A 19,116-nucleotide genomic window follows, 5' to 3' on the forward strand; every position below is an offset into this window, starting at 1 on the left:
AGGGATACAGGTACAGGAATAGTGTTCTGGAGAGACAGACTAGACCAGGCAGCTTCCTGGGGCAGGAAGCAGGTAGAAGGTGTCAGCCACACGCAGCAGGGGTACAGGTACAGGAATAGAGTTCTGGAGAGACAGACTAGACCAGGCAGCTTCCTGGGGCAGGAAGCAGGTAGAAGGTGTCAGCCACACGCAGCAGGGGTACAGGTACAGGAATAGTGTTCTGGAGAGACAGACTAGACCAGGCAGCTTCCTGGGGCAGGAAGCAGGTAGAAGGTGTCAGCCACACGCAGCAGGGGTACAGGTACAGGAATAGTGTTCTGGAGAGACGGACTAGACCAGGCAGCTTCCTGGGGCAGGAAGCAGGTAGAAGGTGTCAGCCACATGCAGCAGGGGTACAGGTACAGGAATAGAGTTCTGGAGAGACAGACTAGACCAGGCAGCTTCCTGGGGCAGGAAGCAGGTAGAAGGTGTCAGCCACACGCAGCAGGGATACAGGTACAGGAATAGTGTTCTGGAGAGACGGACTAGACCAGGCAGCTTCCTGGGGCAGGAAGCAGGTAGAAGGTGTCAGCCACACGCAGCAGGGGTACAGGTACAGGAATAGTGTTCTGGAGAGACGGACTAGACCAGGCAGCTTCCTGGGGCAGGAAGCAGGTAGAAGGTGTCAGCCACACGCAGCAGGGGTACAGGTACAGGAATAGTGTTCTGGAGAGACAGACTAGACCAGGCAGCTTCCTGGGGCAGGAAGCAGGTAGAAGGTGTCAGCCACACGCAGCAGGGATACAGGTACAGGAATAGTGTTCTGGAGAGACAGACTAGACCAGGCAAAGACCTGCAGGCAAAGGCGGATGTGGCTCCTTCAGGGGGAGATGTCCCTTCCAGTGCACCAGCCAACCGACCACTGGGACTTACTGGTAGACACTACAAAACTGGGGAATTTTTCAGCAAGAGGTGAGTTTGGTCAGGTCTGTTTTGAAGCCAGGAGAATGCACGTAGCAGCTCTGGGGTTCTCTCCTGGCCTAGGATGGAGACGTGTTTTTTTACAGCATGTTTTTTTTTTTTTTTTTTAAAGATTTTATTTATTTATTTGAGAGAGAGGATGAGAGGAGAGAGAGAGCACATGAGAGGGGGGAGGGTCGGAGGGAGAAGCGGACTCCCTGCTGAGCAGGGAGCCTGATGCGGGACTCGATCCTGGGACTCCAGGATCATGACCTGAGCTGAAGGCAGTTGCTCAACCAACTGAGCCACCCAGGCGCCTTCCAGCATGTTTTGAGTGTCTCCTGGGAGCTTGGCGCCAGTGTTCTGGGCCTAGCTAGTGTTTCGAGTGTGAGTCTTGACTTGTAGTTCTGCTGGCACTACCCAGATTAGTGCTCGAGAGTGGGAGGGGCTTTGGGCATGGGGAATGATGTTTCTTCTCCTTCCCAAGGATCTCAGGGGTAATAAGAGCCAAAGCCTGGCCAGGTGGGTTATCAGGAATTATGTGAGTAATGGCCTAGCCCTGTGCATTTTCAAATCAGTAGATACTTACTGCATACCTACTATGTCCCTAGCCCTGGGCATCTGATTATAAACAGGGAATCTGCCTGCACAGAGCATGTAGGCTAGGGAGGGGAGGAGGAAAGCAAGAGCTTTCACCTTGAACAAAGTATCATACTTTCTTAACCAAGCTGACCCTGGGGTTTTTGGTACCCAGCATGCAGATAGGTGCTGGGGTCTTGTCTACCTACCTCCCCACCCCAAAACAAACCAGAACCCCTTAGGGAGCTTGGGGCCAAAGCTGGCACTGAGAGAGTACCTCTCAGAAGGGACTTTTTGCTACTTCCTAGCTCTGGGTTTGGGGCCCTAGGGTGGGCCAGTGCTGCTGGCTCGGGGAGAGGGTTGGCGGGTCTCAGGCAGAGGGGCATGTTTGTGCCTTGATGAGGAGGGAGAGCAGGGGTCGACTTACAGAACTTAGGAGTTTGATGGGAGCTGGGGGTTCAGACCTGGGTTCTGTCCTGGTTCTGCTGCTAATTTGCTGTGTGCCCTTGGGCAAGTCCTTCCCGCTTTCTGAGCCTCGGTTGCTCCATCTCTAAAGTGGAGGAGATTAGGCTAGAAACAGATGGCAGATAGGTTTTGTCTCACCTGCAAATTTGATTAATCGCTGTTTGGCTTCTTGAGCAGCTCTGTGCGCTCGGCAGGGAAGTGCCCGAGTCTAGGAATGGAGGTGTAGGTAATGCCCTTGGATACCTGAAGCCTCGGTAATTAGTGGATCATTTCTGCCTTCTGGAGGCATACAGAGCTGCTTCTTTCTACCACTCTATGACAGAGACAGGGATAACATCTGTATGTCCTTTGAGAAAAACACTTTAAAAACACTGTCGCTTAGTGTATACAGCAAACCCTGGGAAGCTGGTATTACCACTTCCATGTCCCGGGCAAGGAAGTCAAGGCTCTGAGAGTTACCAGAGCGGCCCTCTGAGGCCGAGCCCTGTCACCAGCTGCTCTTATCTCCAGCCCCGTCCCCAGCCTCGCGTCCCGGCTCGCCGCAAGCCCATGGCCTCCTGTTCTCTCACCCTCCGCAGGTTTCCATGTGATCCCCACTATCTCGAGCATCGTCCCAGAGAGCTGCCTGCTAATCGTGGTGGGGCTGCTGGTGGGGGGCCTGATCAAGGGCGTGGGCGAGAAGCCCCCCTTCCTGCAGTCAGACGTCTTCTTCCTCTTCCTGCTGCCGCCCATCATCCTGGACGCGGGCTACTTCCTGCCGCTGCGGCAGTTCACGGAGAACCTGGGCACCATTCTGATCTTCGCCGTGGTGGGCACGCTGTGGAATGCCTTCTTCCTGGGCGGCCTCATGTACGCCGTGTGCCTGGTGGGCGGCGAGCAGATCAACAACATCGGCCTCCTGGACAACCTGCTCTTCGGCAGCATCATCTCCGCCGTGGACCCCGTGGCCGTGCTGGCCGTCTTCGAGGAGATCCACATCAACGAGCTGCTGCATATCCTTGTCTTCGGGGAGTCCCTGCTCAACGACGCCGTCACTGTGGTGAGGGGCGCAGACCCGAATCCAGGTCCAGAGTGAATCCCACCTCCACCCGCTAATCACAGTAGCAAAGCAGCAGATGTCCCTTCCTGCTGGCCGTGGGCCAGGCGGCGTGCTGAGCGCTCGACGTGCATTACCTCATGTAATCCTTGTGATGCCCTTAGCAAGTGCTTTTTAGTCTCCTTTACAGAGGAGGCAGCAGGCCCACCGAAGTCAGACGACTTGCTAACGTGTGATAGGACCCAGGTTAGAAGCCAGATCTGTCAGACGCCAGGGCCTGAGCTCCTGGCCTTTCCAGGCCATACCCTCTCTGTCCCTGACTTGGACTGTGAGATGAACTTGGTTAAATTATGTATCGTCTTTAGACTTCAGTTTACCCTTTATAGGCTGTTGAGCCTGGGAGGGCCAGTGCAGCTGTCCTGTTGGCTGCACCCTAAGTTACAGTCCGGTTTGTGCGGAGTTCAGAGGCAGCCGTGGTGGGAAGGGACCCTGCCCTCAAAACCTCCAGGAAGGGCGCCTGGCTGGCTCAGTAGAGCATGTGACTCTCGATCTCAGGGTCACGAGTTCCAGCCCCACGTTGGGCATGGAGCCTACTTTTAAAAAAATAAAAAATAAAATTTACTATAAAAAAAACAAAAAAACCCCTCTAGAAAGTGATAAATAAAATGGATTGGCCTGAGGTTGGCCACTCGCTTATTATGTGATCTTAGGCAAGTGACTGTACCTCTCTGGGCCTCCGCTTTGATAGCGGCAAAGTGGCCGAGCGGGTGGTGCTGTCCTCCCAGGGGCCAGTAAGGACAGACGCCCCCAGCGCAGTCCGCACACGGCCGCGCTGCCTGTGCTGACACGTGCCCTCCCCTCCAGCCGGTTTCCTCAGGAAACGGGTACGTGTATGTGCACACTCAGTCGTGTTGTGAAAACACCCCCATTCTCCTCCTCGTTGGACCCCTCAGAGAGTAGGAAAACACAAGGGCACGTGTGCACGCTCACACACGCACCCCTCTTCACCCACCCCCAGTCCCTCCGGAAGCCGCACTTCAAAGAGACAAAGTAGTGGTGGTCGGCTTGCCGCAGGCAGCCTCAGCTTCCTCTCCTCGTCCTCTTCCTCCCCGGCTGCCTTCATTGGGTCCTTGTGGGGCTGGGAGAGCAGCAGCCTGATCTAAGCAAGCAGGCCTTGGTGCTGGTCCTTCTAGCACCAGCTCTTGCCTCAGTTTCTCCATCTGTAACGAGGATTGCGGTACCCGGCCCGTCATCCTCCCACGGTTCTTACAGGGGTCACACCAGTGGGTACCACAGACAAAGCCCTCCCCAGTTGGATCTGGGTCTTGGGGTTTAGGTTGGCACTCCTGGGGAGCAGTGGGGCTGTGGTTATGTCAAGTGGTACCTCAGTCTGGCCAACTTGGGCCTATGGCCAAGTCTCCCCAGGTGGTGGCAGTGCCGGGAGGAATTGCCCGCGCTCACTTCCTGTCTGAGCACTTCCAGTCTGAATATTGCCTTATCTAATGCGCACAGAAACTCCATGAGGTCGGCACTGTAATTATCCCGTTTTTCCAAGTGAGGAAACTGAGCTACTGATACAGGTTAGGGAACTGGTCCAGGGTCATTTTAGCTGGTAAGTGATGGTAAGTGATGTAGCTGGGCTTCACACCTACACGGTGGGAGTCCAGAGCCCCCACACTTACCACTCTGCTGCGCTGCCTCTCTACTCCCATTGACAGTACAACCAGGTGGGAAAGGACGACCTTGCCCTCTCTACCTGCCCCATTGGTCCAGGGGGTAGACCCTGGGGACCCATGAATCTCCTCAGGCCAGGAGTGAGTGTACGTAGCCTAGGGCTGAGAACGCACCTGTTGTCCACTGCTGGATCCCTGCCCCGTCTCTCAGACGGCGATGGCCCAGGCAACACTGGGGATGGGCCAGTGCTTGGTATCTCCCCTTCTTGCTTGGCCCACGTCAGGCCCTTTCTAGAGCTCTGGGCATGAGGGTGAGTGCCCTGTTTCCTGACATTAAAGCTGAAGGCAGCCCCTGAGCTGCATGGTCTCAGGTCACTTCTCCTACCCACGCCTCCTTGCCTCTAGGTCCTGGGGGCTTTGGAGAGTTCCTTCTCAGCAATTCTCAGGTCCTCTTCCCTCTCTCTCAGCACCCCAGGCCTGGGAAGTCCCCAGCCGGTTTCCTGGCAAGCTGTCTAGGAGTAGGCCCAGTAGCCAGGGAGCCGGCACCTAAGTGCAGGCAGAACCTCAAAGCTGCCCCCGTCCAGGAGGGCCTGCCCCCTGCTGTAGGGAACAAGTTCTGGGCTTGGTTGCCGCTGGAGGCTGGGGGCCCTTTGTCAAGTCGCTCCCCCACTCTGAGCTTCAGTTTAGGGGAGGAACAAGCATCCTTGGCTCGCCGACCCCATGAGGCTGTTGTGTGTTGAGCAGGATGGCCACTGTCCAAGGGCTTTATGGTATGTGATGTGCCACTTCAACGTCTGTTGCTAGCACTATAGTGACGCTGTATTTCCCAGTCGGGGGGCAGCGGGGGAGCCTTAGAAAGCCCCTCGTTCCGTAGCATCTAAACTTGGCTGTTCACGGTAACCACCTGGAGAGCTTGTTGAACAGAGATTTCTGGGCCCCACCCCCCGAGAATCCAAGCAGGGTATGGCCTGGCTGTGTATATTTTCAGAAATTTCCAGAGGCTAAGAAGTCCCGTTCTAGTTCGTTGTCTGAACTTTCTCTGCTTCGCGCTGAAGGAGAGACTGAGATCCAGACAGGGACACAGTCTGCCCAAGGCCGAACCGTGAGAGAGGCCACTTACTGGCGCGAGTGGTAGCTGGCACTGTGATGAGCATGGTTCTGGGCACTTTGCCTTTATGAACTAGTTTTAATCCTCGCAGTAGCCCTATACAGTTGGTACTGTTACCCCACTTTAGGGTGAGGGGAAGTGCAGCACGGGGAGCTGGAGTCATCTGCCCCGAGTGTATAGCTGGGGAACAGCAGAGTCACAGGTCCAGCCCAGCTCGTTTGGCTTCAGAGTGCGCTCTTAATCAGCACAGCGCGCTGCAGGCCTGAAGCAAGGCCCTCCAGCCCCTGGGCCAGTGGGTTTGACCACCTGCTTGGCATTAGGGTTTTTCTGCTATCAGGTGGCCTCCTCTTGTGGCCATGTGGCCTCAGTGGAGGGCATGCGATCACTCTAGGTGGACCCCAGGGAGCTAGACGGCGGGGCGGGGGGGTGGTCCAGGGCTCTGCCCTCCTGCCAACCAGCCTACACCCCCCACCCCAGGTCCTGTATCACCTCTTTGAGGAGTTTGCCAACTATGACCGAGTGGGCATTGTGGACATCGTCCTCGGCTTCCTGAGCTTCTTCGTGGTGTCCCTGGGCGGGGTGTTTGTAGGCGTGGTCTACGGGGTCATTGCAGCCTTCACCTCCCGATTCACGGCCCACATCCGCGTCATCGAGCCGCTGTTCGTCTTCCTCTACAGCTACATGGCCTACCTGTCGGCTGAGCTCTTCCACCTGTCGGGCATCATGGCGTGAGTCTGGGTGCAGCATGGGGTAGGCCGCCAACCTGGATTCCCTGTGCTTGCGGGGTCACAAGGGGGTTCCCCAGGGCCCAGCCTCCAGCCCTGGGATGAGACTCCTGCACCAGGCTCCAGTTCCTGGGACTGCCCCTGGAAGCACTGAGTTTAAAGTCCTAGAAAGCCTCAGCCCTGCTACTTCTTCCCTTTGTCTCAAAGGGAGTTCCTTGGCTGTAGCTGGCCACAGGCTCTCGCATTCCCTGTGCCCTTCCACAGCCCCAGGAAGAAGGCCTGGGGCCTCCATTGCCATGAGGAGTCCTGAAGGTCCTGAGGCCTCAGCTGGGTCTTGAAATCCAGGGAATGTGGAGAGGCAATGAGGTGCAAAGTTTTGCCCAGTAGGGGAAGATATTGGAAGTGCAGAGGCCAGGCCACATTGGGGGATTCGGGGTAACCTTGAGGATGCCGGGCCAGCAGGAGCAGAGCCCCGGTATGGACGCCAGGCAGGGAGGGCTGGGGCAGCTGCTTGGAAGAGAGCTCCCTATGGGGACCTCCATGTGTTAGATACACCGTGCTCCAGGGGAATAAACCAAGGCCATGGACGTGTGTGACTGACTCCTGTTAGACAGAGAGGCAACATGGCCATGGGGGGAGGCATGGGCTTTAGAGTCGGGCAGCCCTTAGTTTGCATCTTAGCTCTGCCGCTCACTGGCAGGGTGACAGTGGACAGGCATCTGTCTCTCTACCTCCCAGATTCCTCATCTGAAAAATGCAAAAACGTGCCCACGCCTGGAGGGTTGAGTGAGAGGACAGAGCTGGACGAGTTGTGTCCTGCCACGGGTTCTGACCTGTCAGGGGACTCAGGACATGGGCCCCTGTCTGCCTCCATGGCAGTGGAGGGGCTCTGGGAAGGTGCAGCTCCCCTGAACCCCGAACTCTGCTCTTTCGTGACCCCAGACTCATCGCCTCGGGAGTGGTGATGCGCCCCTATGTGGAGGCCAACATCTCCCACAAGTCCCACACGACCATCAAGTATTTCCTGAAGATGTGGAGCAGCGTCAGTGAGACCCTCATTTTCATCTTCCTTGGCGTCTCCACCGTGGCCGGCTCCCACCACTGGAACTGGACCTTTGTCATCAGCACCCTGCTCTTCTGCCTCATCGCCCGAGTGCTGGGTGAGGTCCCGGGCTGGAGCCGGGTAGAGGTGTGCGCGCGCCCGTGCTTGTGTGTGTGTGATGTGGAGGCAGGAACCGGGCTGGGGCGGGGAGGGGGCGGGTGCCTCGTGTGAAGGGGCCCGGCTGGGTGGGCTGCTGGCCGCTCCCAGCTCAGCGGCAAGCAGCAGCTTCCCTGCCCCTCTCTGCAGTGCTGAGGCTGTGATGGGTCTTGTGACGGCTCACAGGGAGTCTGTGATCCCTGGGAAGACAGTCACGGTGTGTGAGAACCGAGGGGCCTCAGGGACCCTGGGCCACAGAGCCCGGGTCTGTGAATGTTCTCTGCGTTGTCTCTGGCGCGGATGACTTGAGCACTTAGACCCGCCTATGCTGCCGGCCCCGGGCCACACACAGGGACCAGGCCTCGGGTCCTTGGGTTCTGCTTATGCTTTCCAGACATACCTCACCTCAGTGACTGTGTCACTTACCCCTCTGGATCTCACTCTCCTCCTCTCCGGGAGTGAGTCTGTGGTCCCTGAGCCTGGCTGGCTATCACCTCTACTTGGTACAGTGTTTGAAAATCCCTTTAGTCCTGAGCCTCATCCTCCAGAGATTCTGGTTCTGTGAGTTGAGGTTGAATCCCGGTCTCTGCCTTTAAAAAAAAACCTTTTTATTATGGAAAATTTGAAGCATGCGGAAAAGTAGATCCCATGGACCCATCATAATGGATAGATATCCACTTGTGACCAGTCTTGTTTCAGCACTTCTCCCAGCCCCCTTCTGACTTCCAGCCACTGGAGGCCTCTGTGATGTCTCTAGAGCACATCCAGGTTGGGAGAGCCCCTGAAGGATCCCCCCAGCTCTTGGCTGAGGGACCCAGGAAATGAGTTCGCTGGGCAGGCGCACTAGCGGGGGCTGCCTCCAGCAGAGCGGTTGCGGGTGCAGAAGCCAGAAGGGGCTGGGGACAGCTTGACGCTCTTCTTGCCCTTCCTGGCAGGGGTGCTGGGCCTGACCTGGTTCATCAACAAGTTCCGAATCGTGAAGCTGACCCCGAAGGACCAGTTCATCATCGCTTATGGGGGCCTGCGAGGGGCCATCGCCTTCTCCCTGGGCTACCTCCTGGACAAGAAGCACTTCCCCATGTGTGACCTGTTCCTCACTGCCATCATCACGGTCATCTTCTTCACTGTCTTTGTGCAGGTGCTGGACAGGGCGGAGCAGCCCTGCCTGGGGACCCTGACTCTGCCAATGGAAAGAGGAAGTGCACAACCCGCAAGGGGGCCATGGGTTCTAGTCCAGCGATAACTGGCTATGCGGTCTTGGGCAAGCCGCTCCCCCTTTCTGGTCCTCAGTTTCCTTAATTGTGAAAGGGAAGTTGTGATAACGAGCAACCAGTCAGAACGCTGCCTAACTTAGAGATCCAGACAGCGTTGAGAGAAGTGGGCGCAGTCAGCAGGCCCGTGGTGCTAAGTACCGGGCTTCAGGGAAATGATTTAATGTCTTAGGATCTCAGTTTCTGTGCCTGTGAAATGGGACTAATAGCACAAAAGGAGGGGGAAGCTGGGAAGGTTGCTGAACTGGGCAGTAGGAGGTCTGGAGTCAGCCCACGCTCTGCTGCTCTTGTGTGACCTTGGGAAAGACCCTCCTCCCGTTTTTGGGTCTCTGTTCCCCATCTGCAAAGTGAGGGCACCGGCCTAGATGATCCCGGAGTCCTTCCAGCTGCTGGTCAGTGATCTCTGTGCATTTAAATGACCCTGGCTTAGCAGAGAGTCCCCCACGCCCCTCAGAATCCCCAGGGAAACCCAGCCTGGATGGTGTCACTGCTCCACCTGACCTGACCTGTGACTTTGGGCACGTGAGAAACAATCTGTCCAGGCCTCCATTTCTCTATCCCTTCTGTCTCTCCCAGGCGCAAATCTTGGCAAAGCTTTAGATGGGAAACAGCATTGCCTTCTCAGGAGAAAAACATGTGGAGGCATCCTCCTGGGGCCAGAATGAGCTTCTGTCCCTTCTAAGGATAGGGGGCTGCCTCTTTTGCCCTTTTGCCCTGTTCCCATCGTCAAAAATATTTTATCACCTTGACTTGGCAGCTGTATACACGAATGGCTTACCAAGCCCATTTTCAGTGAAGTCAGCATTGAGGGAGGGGCCTCCTTGCCTGGGTTTGAATCCAGCTTTACTACTACTTCTGTAAGACCTTAGAAAGTTACTTAATCTCTCATCTGTAAGATGGAGACAGTGGAAGAACCTACCTCTCAGGGTCAGTGTGGGCATTCGAGAGCTAATACCTAGTACATCAGCCCTGGCTCTGGCACAGGGCACGCATGCAATGAAATTAGCTGTTACTGCTGTTACTAGGCTGGGCGGTTGCAGTCCTGTGATGTGGTTTTCCCTATCAGCCAGGCCTGACTTCTCTGGGGTTGCAAAGCACATTTGTGGTGGAGCCCACATTAGAACCCAGGCCCTCTGACCCCTCGCCCAGGCTAGGTGACCGGTGCGTGTCATTTAGCCGGAGGGGCTGTATCTTCAGGAGGAAGCAGGCCTTAAGGACCTGCCTTTGTACAAGGGCTGACATGGAGGTTGGGAGAGTGGGGACCTCAGAGCAGAGGGCATCCCAGCTTCAGGGGCTCTGAGGGGTGCGGGGGAGGGGGGAGGCTCCATGGCCTCCCTGCCAGGGTAGCAGACCTAGAGTGCCTGACGTCCACCTGCCCCCCAGGGCATGACCATTCGGCCCCTGGTAGACCTGTTGGCTGTGAAGAAAAAGCAAGAAACCAAGCGCTCTATCAACGAGGAGATCCACACACAGGTACTGGAAACTGGGCCTTGGCCCTTGGTTGCAGGAGAAGGCTCAGGGAGCTGGGGAGCAGCTAGGCCTCACATCCGTTGCTTCACTTGGCCCCCTCCTCCCTTATCCCAGTGCCGGGTGGGCCTTCAGCCCCCTTGAGGTCACCAGATGGTGCTCGTAGGGAGGTGTGGTGTGGGCAACCAGGAGCCCTAGGAGGGGGTGTCATGCCATCTCTACCTCTAGTAGGAACCAATCCCAGGCATTGGGCACAGGTGGATTCAGGGAAGGGGGCTCAGCCCGGCCGTGGCAGGGGGTTTGAGGTGCCACGGGTTCAGGATGAGTGAGATGTTGGTGCCACCTCCTGGCTGCTCCTGGAACTGCAAGTCTGGGCTGAGCAGAGCTGCACTAGGGGGGAAGGTGGGGGCCCATTCAGAAGTCTCGGTAGGGAAGGAGCCCAGCAGTGAGGCTTGACCTGGCCCTGGGCCCATTTCAGTTCCTGGACCACCTTCTGACAGGCATCGAGGACATCTGTGGCCATTACGGCCACCACCACTGGAAGGACAAGTAGGTGGCAGGCCTGGTGGGCAGGTGGGTGGGGGAGGCAGGTGAGGGTCTCCCTGGGCCTGGGCATCTCCCCACCCTGAGGAGCTGGCTCCATGCATCTTCTCCCTCCTCCCGCCAGGCTCAACCGGTTTAACAAGAAATACGTGAAGAAGTGTCTGATAGCGGGGGAGCGCTCCAAGGAGCCCCAGCTCATCGCCTTCTACCACAAGATGGAGATGAAGCAGGCAATTGAGCTGGTGGAGAGCGGTGGCATGGGCAAGATCCCTTCTGCTGTCTCCACTGTCTCCATGCAGTGAGTGCTGCTGGCGACAGCTTCCGACCCCTCCCACCAGCCTGGCAGGCCACCGGCCCCAAGGGGGAGGGGGTGGGGGCAGGCCCATCTGTTGTCTGAGCAGGGTGGGTGAGAGAGCTGCAGGGCCACAGAGGACTGCCCCCCCCAGGCCATCCCTGGGGTCACTTCCCAGGGTCACAGTTTTGTTGGGGACCTAACCTGTGCCCTGTCGTCCAGGAACATCCACCCCAAGTCCCTGCCTGCCGAGCGCATTCTGCCAGCACTGTCCAAGGACAAGGAGGAGGAGATCCGCAAAATCCTGAGGAACAACTTGCAGAAGACCAGGCAGCGGGTGAGGGGCTGCTCCCTGCCCGGTGCCCCTACGGCAGAGGAGGCCCCCTGCTCCAGCCCTGCCCCACCCCTGCCCCACCCGTGCGCAGAGCCACCCTGCCCCCCCCCAGGCACCCCAGTGAGCCCCCGGCCCAGCTTCCGGGGCCTGACAGCTGTTCCCCCCACAGCTGCGGTCCTACAACAGGCACACGCTGGTGGCAGACCCCTACGAGGAGGCCTGGAACCAGATGCTGCTCCGCAGACAGAAGGCCCGGCAACTGGAGCAGAAGGTGGGTCTGGGGCTGGAGCCGGCTCCTGCCCTTCCCAGGGAGTCTGGGTTCTCCCTGCCCCCGTGTCCCCGCCACCAGGCCCCTTTGGCGAGAGAGCCACTGTGGCTATTTTGGCCTCCGCTTGTTTGGAAGACTGAGCCCCAGGGCAGGTTCCAGAAAGCTGCGTCCTCCTCCGCCTCCTCCCCACTCAGGGCAACAAAGAGGCCAGGGCCTGCTCACCACATCCTCAGGCATCTGAGTCCATCCACGTGCTCTAACCCCCTCGTCTCCCAGCGAAAAAACTTAAGGCCCATGGGAAAGGCACCTGCCACACATCACAAAGCAAGGCATGTGTGCACGCGATCGTTTGCTCGGGAACGTTTTTGTGAGCGGTTTCTAAGTGCTGCGCCGCAGAGTAGCCTCTGTGGATCCAGCAGTGAGTCGGCCCAGTCCCTCCCTTGCAGAGCTGCTCATGCAGTGGCCCAGGCAGGACAGGAAGTGCAAGGGGCCCAGAGCACTCTGAATTGGGGGGGGGAGGGGCAGTCAGGGTAAGCTTAGGAACAGGGCCAGGATGAAGGGAGTGTGGGCAGAGGAAGGCCCAGGCTATGTTCCCAGTCACAGAACATGGCCCTCAGTAGAAACTGAGAGGGCTCAGCTTTCCAGAAAGCTTGTTAATGGTGTCAGGCTTTGGGCTTTATTCTAAGACATGGAGAACCACGAAGCGGTCTGAGAAAGGGGCTGACATGGGAAAGGGTGGGGGGGGGTGGCCTGGATTAGTGTGGTGGCGGAGAGTGGGGGTGGAAAGGAGTGGGTACATTCGAGGGACATTTAGGAAGTGGGACTAGCAAGACTTGGTCACCCATTTGAGGTGGGGCTGCGGGAAGAGGAAAGAGGTCATTCTCTAGCCTTCTGCTCTGGGCTGTTGGGAGTGGTGGTTCAGTAGGGGATGCCAAGGATGGAACAAGGTCTTGAGGGAAGATAAGAATCTGGGTTCACTTTCAGCCTATTGCATCGAGATACCTGGGGGCCATTTGGGGTCCAGGTGTCCACTCCTGAGCTGACTTTATGGGTCTGGACATCAGGGGGGAGTGTGGCCTGGAGTAGAGATGGGCGGGGCCGCTGTGGGAGAGACAGGGCCGTGTAAGGCTGCTCCAGAGATCCTGCAGCTTGAAGGAGGCTGGGCTGAGCCTTCAGGAACTCCTGAGCTGGGGCCTCAGTGCTGGCACTGACAGAGGCAGACGACGAGCCTAATGAGGAACCGCCAGAGGGGCGCGGTCCCGAACACGCCGAAGGAGGGGGTGGCCACCAGCCTTGGGCGCCATCCCGAGGGGCTGCCCGTGCTCACCCCCATCTGCCCTTTCTTTGTCAGATCAACAACTACCTGACGGTGCCGGCCCACAAGCTGGACTCACCTACCATGTCGAGGGCCCGCATCGGCTCAGGTAAGGCGGGGCACAGGGTGCCCGGAGAGGGGCCTGGAGGCTGGACACACAGTACCACTGTCTCCTGAGGATGAGACTCCCAACAGGAAGGGACCTCAGAGAGCCACTGGGGAGGACAGGCTTCTCCCTCTGACCTCCTCCCAAGCCATGAGCTCCTTCTACATCAGGTGGAGTTGGGGCTTCCCCCAAGGGGGCAGAAGCATGGCCCTGCTGTCCTCCCCAGGGACAGAGGTGCTCCATATGGGGCTTACGGGGAGGCCTGTGAAGGGCTTTGGTGCCTGGCAGGGAGGCAAGAAGGGTCTGCACCATTGGGATATCCAGCATGTGGGGGAGACAGTAGCAGGCCTTCTCCCAGGCCTGGGCCCTGGGGGCAGATGGTGACTCAGGAGGGGGCTCTAATTCTTGGTCTGGGGAAGGTCACCTGTGGGAGCCCCTGGTCCGAGGAGAGGAATGCAGTCCTACCTTTGGGACCGCAGTGTGAGGGGAAGAGAAACTGCTGATCAGGGCTCATCCAGCCCACGTGGAGTAATCCTGAAACATGGCAGCACTACCATGCTCACAGGAAGGCTCTCTGTGAGTTGCTGGCACACGCCGGGCAGGGCTCGGGGGCAGAAGCCAGCTTGTGCCTTTGCTCTTGGTCCCCAGACCCGCTGGCCTATGAGCCGAAGGCCGACTTGCCGGTTATCACCATCGACCCAGCCTCCCCGCAGTCGCCCGAGTCTGTGGACCTGGTGAATGAGGAGCTGAAGGGCAAGGTCTTGGGGCTGAACCGGGACCCAGCCAGGGTGGCGGAGGAGGACGAGGATGACGATGGGGGCATTGTGATGCGGACCAAGGAGCTCTCTTCCCCAGGAACGGATGATGTCTTCACCCCTGGGCCCAGTGACAGCCCCAGCTCCCAGAGGATACAGCGCTGCCTCAGTGACCCAGGTCCCCACCCCGAGCCTGGGGAGGGAGAGCCTTTCATCCCCAAGGGGCCGTAGCGCTGGGGTCAGTGGGCAGTGCCCATCCCACCACAGACTCTCCCACCAGAGCAGGGGCTGCTGGGGGAGCTGGGGGCTCCCTTCATCCTTCCTGACCTGGATTGGCCCTGCCCCTCCCCCGACCGCATGGCAGCTGGGCCCACAGCCCCCACCGCAGCACGGCTTCCCCCTGCCTCCTGGGAAGCACCCTCCCTCCCAGCAGAACTGCCTTCCCAATCCATTTGGCAGAACTGTTGGGCTGTGAGGCAGATCCTGCCCCTTCCCGATTCAGGCTCTCTCCCAAACCCGGCCGAGGGCCTCGAGATTCCCAGCCCTCAGAGGCCTGGTCCCTACTCCATCAACCTCATTCAAACCAATCTTAGTTCCTAACCAAAAAGCCTCTGGCTCAGCCTTGGTCCCACCTGGAAAGGGAAGGAGCCAAGACCTTTCTTGGCGTAGGCCGGGCCCTACATTAACAGCAGAAAGACTGGGGGATCAGGTATCTGACTGGGGTAGGGATCAGTGACACCCGGCAGGCCCACCCTCTTCCTGCCAACTCTGTCACCCTGGCCAGCCCCCCTGACCTGTCTTAGTCAGAGCTGCAGGCTGAGGGTGTCTCTGAGCTTCTCCGACTAGAGCTGGGGTGCTTTGGACAGTGATGTGACTTCGCTTTCCAGACTGCTCCAGTGGGGACCACTGGACCCTCCAGGGGCGACTGTCAGGGGTGGGACTGTCAGGGGCTCCAGAAAGTGCTGCCTTTTTATCTGTTTTGTTTGTTCACACTCCATGTATGATTCAATTTGCACAGAGGGCATTCCTGTTTTTAAAACATTTTGAAAACCCCTGGCTTACCAGAGCTCTAGCCCTCCTACTCCAGAGAACTACCCCTCCTCGTCTGTGCCTGTCTGCCCAACACTCCCCCAAGTTGGTCCTCTGGGCTCTTAACTGTGGCCCCAAGGCTATGATTTTAGAAGTGACCTCTTCCACTCCAATTCATGATTCTCTAACTCGCTGATGCTGGGCCCCCCGGCATCTTCTGTGCTCTTGGGCCTGACCTCCAGTTCCTGCTGGCCTGTGCTTTCTCTCATCTCTCTCCACCCCCTTGGCCCCTGGACCTCTTACGTGCACCGCACCCAGCTTGCTGTGGAGCCCAGTCCTTAGGGGAGAAGGCCTCCCCGAGCATCTCCCACCCCACCAGGACTGGTGGGGGGGGCAGAGTCCTGGGCCCCCAGAGGCCTTTGCTCCCAGGCACACACTCCTGCCCCCACTGCCACCATGGCCAGGCCCAGGCCCGTTGGTGTCTGTCCTTCCCCAGGATTGTGCAATAGAGTGTCCCTCTTCCCAGCCGACTGGGCAGTGGGTGCCCCTCTGTCCCTCTCCTCTCCATGCAAGTGCTGTTTTGGGCAGGAGTTCACCACGCAAGGGTGACGTGGACAACCAGGTTCAAAGCCGCCACAGCTGCTGTGGTTCTGCCGCCCATACGGAAGAAACCGGATCTTTTTCATATTCTAATAAATCAGTGTGAGTTTTTATAGAGTTGAGGGCTGCTTCCTAGGGACCAGGACTTCGGGAAGGAAGGTGGCCTGGGGGGACTTAGCTCAGTGGCTGGCACAAGAAACGCCGAATCCCCGTCAGCTGCGGGCGTGGTCCTTACTGTGCGCCAGGCACCAGGTAGAGCAGTGAGCAGCGCAGGGCGCTCCCTGCCCTCGGGCGCCTTCAGCCTCTCAGGGAGGCAGCCTGGCGATGGGGGGGGGGGAGGGGGGACAAGGAGGACTGTCCTGAGTCATCTTAGGAAAGGACTAGAGAATGAGCTGAGGTTACCAGGTGAAGAAGGTGTCAGGGAGTTCCTGAATGTTCTCATCAGGAGCTGCCCTGGCAAAGACCCTAGGATCTGAGAAAAGGCCCGTTTGGCTGGGTCAGAGGGCGACAGGAAGGGAGGCAAAGATAGGACCTAGCGGTCCTCGGTTAGATTTTGGTTTATAGGAAGGGCAACGGGAAGGTTCTGTCACCTGTAAAGCGTGGATGAAAGTGCTCAGGTGTGTAAGGGTCAGCGCAGTGCCGGGTCCAGTGGGCTCAGTTCAGTGGAGGTTGGATCCCTGAGGTGCATTTCCAGGAGCTGACCACCAGAGGGCAGTGGGGCTTTGGCACACACCCCGGGCACCCCTGGAACCTGGGCTGCCCGGGGAAAGCGTCTCTTTTGCTCAGACCGGGAGTCTGGAGTGGTCAGTGCCAAAAGGCCTGTCGGGAAGGACCATAGCATCCATTCCTGTATCAGCCAGTGCCCCAACAAGAAAAGATGGTACACTCAAAGCAATATGGAAGAGCCTTCAACTAAAGGATTCTTTACAGAGGTGTGGGCAGGGTGAAGGGAACCTAGCAGGCATGGGGCCCAGGGGGCTCACACCACAGTGAAGCTGTTATAACCCCTCCACCTGAAGAGCAAGAGGAGGGGAGCTGCCCTACTGGTGCCTCCCCTTGGCCAAACCCATCTGAAAGCCAGAAAGGAAGGCCTCCAAATGACTTCACTGAGTTTGGCCCACAGAGGTCAGCCTTGCAGTAAATGGAGCAAGGGGAGAGTGGATTTAGGGGACAGGATATCTGAGCAGGGCTGTTCCTTTTGCCCCTACACCACCCACCCATCCTTCAGATGAAAAACTCATGTCCCTATTGCTTAATGATTCCAGAATTTCTGCTTGGGGTGATGAAAAGTTTTGAAAATAGTTTGTGGTGATGGGCGCACAACATTTTGAAGGTACAAAGTGCCCTGGATGGTTCACTTCAACATGGCTCATTTTAGGTTATGTGCCTTTCAGCTCAGTTTTTTTAAAAATGGAAGGAAAGCTCATCCCCAACAGGAAAACCAGTCTCATCAGCCACCACCTCCTTGTCAGACACCACATTCTTGTCGTCCTTCAGTCATACCCTTTAACTTAAAATGTCATCACCAGGCTCTTTCAGTAAGATGGGGGGTGGGGTGCAGAAAACAACAGAAACCCACCAAGGAACCCCTTCTGCAGCTGGTCACAATGCTTAGTTCAGCACTCGATGGCATCCTCCTTCCACCCCCTTCTATGCCCCTCTTACCAGCTGCCAGCTCTCTGGCTGGTTGGGCTCTTTACCTGGTGGGTTGTCCTAAGCCTTTATTCCTGTGCAATTCAGGTTTTCTTCTTGGTCTTAGGTTCGTTGGGTTGCCAAGTTTCCTGTTGACGGTCATTATTGGACATGGGAGATCCAAGAGGCACCCAGTAAATCTTCTGGATTCCAGATGTTGCTTCCTGCCCATCCCCCATTTTCCTTCTAGTAATCTAGATTAATCACACTATCTGGTACAGTTGACCCCCTCTCTGACTTTAGGTTAAGTAACATACAGAGCTCAAAATGGCCTAAGGGAAGACCCTACTTCCAATTTAAAGGAAGCACATATGTGTTCCCTGGAGGAAGTATTCCTCCTTTGGGCATAAGTACTCCAGGCCCACTGAACACAAAGTTGAGAGGATGGAAAGCAAAAATTCCCCCAGGAGGTTATTTGGAATAATATTGAGAGGAGCCACTCCCATCCCTACCACTCGGTCCCTGGGCCTCTGCGTTCTGGGTATGAGAGGTGGAACCAGATATTGACCACTGATTAAAAGCATGGACTGCATCCTGCCCGTCCACCTCACATTGCACAGTAGTATCTCCCAGCTGGTGCTGTAACACTATTCTATCTGTTCAACTGCTTCTGAGCGACAGGGCACATCGTAAGTCCAATGCATTAAGATCATTGCTGTATGCCCCTCACCATAGAATGAAGTTAGGCAATGTGTGGGATAGCATAGTGATGAATAAGGCATTCTGGAAAGTCCAGAGACGATGGTGCTGGCTGAAGCCTTGCAGGCAGGGAAGGGAAGTGCGTATCAGAAATATATGTTTATTACCATGAGCTAGTAAGTAACTTTTCCCTTCATAAAAGAAGGGGTTAATGTAATCGACCCACCAATGGGTAGGTAGATGGTCCCCCTAGAACAATGGTTCTCAAGGTTTTGGTCTCAGAAATCCTTCACATTCTTAAAAATTATTGAAAAATTATACTCTTAAAAATTATAAAGGGCCTTTGTGGTGGTTATATTTATTTTGCTGGATGAGAAATTAAGCTTTAAAGATTTTTTAAAATTTATTTGTCAGAGAGAGAGCGTGTAAGCAAGGGGAGTGGCTGGCAGAGGGAGAAGCAGGCTCCCCGCTAAGCAAGGAGCCCAATGCAGGATTTGGTCCCAGGACCCTGGGATCGTGACCTGAGCCGAAGGCAGACGCTTAACTGACTGAGCCAGCCAGGTGTCCCCGAGAAATTAAGCTTTAAAATAGTCATTTAAAATGAATACATCTATCACATGTTAATACAAATGTAAAGTTTTGAATGAAAAATAACTTTCAAAACAACTGTGAGGAGAGCAGCATTACTCAACATTTTTGCCAATCTCGAAAGATATTTGGCTTAATGCAAGACAGCTAGATTCTCAACTCTGCTTCAGCATTTAGTCTGTTGTACGTATGTCAGCCCTCTGGAAAATTCCTATATACACTGATGAAAGAATGACAATGAAATAGACAAAGAATGCCTTAGTAGTAATATGAAGGTAGATTTCACAGAAGGTAGACCTCACAGAACTCCTAAAAGACTATTGGGGAACCCCCAGGGGTTCCTAGTTTACACTTTGAGAACCATTGACCCAGGGAATGGTGCCACATAGGAAACTCAGCTTGGTCTTTGCTGTGGGCAGCCAGGGCGCTCAGCAGTGCCAATTGCCCATCAGATTAGGTGAGGGAAATACGTTGAGCCTATGTGCATTAGTTTT

The 19,116-nt window shown here is 56.5% G+C and overlaps 1 protein-coding gene across 2 annotated transcripts in view; it reads left to right on the forward strand.

Annotated features, from left to right (window-relative positions):
* The window catches only part of SLC9A1 (solute carrier family 9 member A1), a 51,073-nt gene extending 35,257 nt beyond the window's left edge, over nt 1-15,816 (forward strand). For both annotated transcript variants that reach the window (XM_036116455.2, XM_078073594.1), the window contains 11 exons: nt 2,562-3,022; nt 6,278-6,528; nt 7,468-7,685; nt 8,659-8,861; nt 10,378-10,467; nt 10,940-11,010; nt 11,129-11,302; nt 11,519-11,633; nt 11,800-11,901; nt 13,250-13,322; nt 13,968-15,816. In XM_036116455.2, coding sequence (XP_035972348.1) covers nt 2,562-3,022; nt 6,278-6,528; nt 7,468-7,685; nt 8,659-8,861; nt 10,378-10,467; nt 10,940-11,010; nt 11,129-11,302; nt 11,519-11,633; nt 11,800-11,901; nt 13,250-13,322; nt 13,968-14,305 — 2,096 coding nt within the window. In that variant the 3' untranslated portion in view covers nt 14,306-15,816. The remainder of the gene's footprint in view (nt 1-2,561; nt 3,023-6,277; nt 6,529-7,467; nt 7,686-8,658; nt 8,862-10,377; nt 10,468-10,939; nt 11,011-11,128; nt 11,303-11,518; nt 11,634-11,799; nt 11,902-13,249; nt 13,323-13,967) is intronic.
* Nucleotides 15,817-19,116: the final 3,300 nt, after the last annotated feature.

This window comes from Halichoerus grypus, chromosome 5 (genome assembly GCF_964656455.1).
Source record: "Halichoerus grypus chromosome 5, mHalGry1.hap1.1, whole genome shotgun sequence".
NCBI classification, from domain to species: Eukaryota; Metazoa; Chordata; class Mammalia; order Carnivora; family Phocidae; genus Halichoerus; species Halichoerus grypus.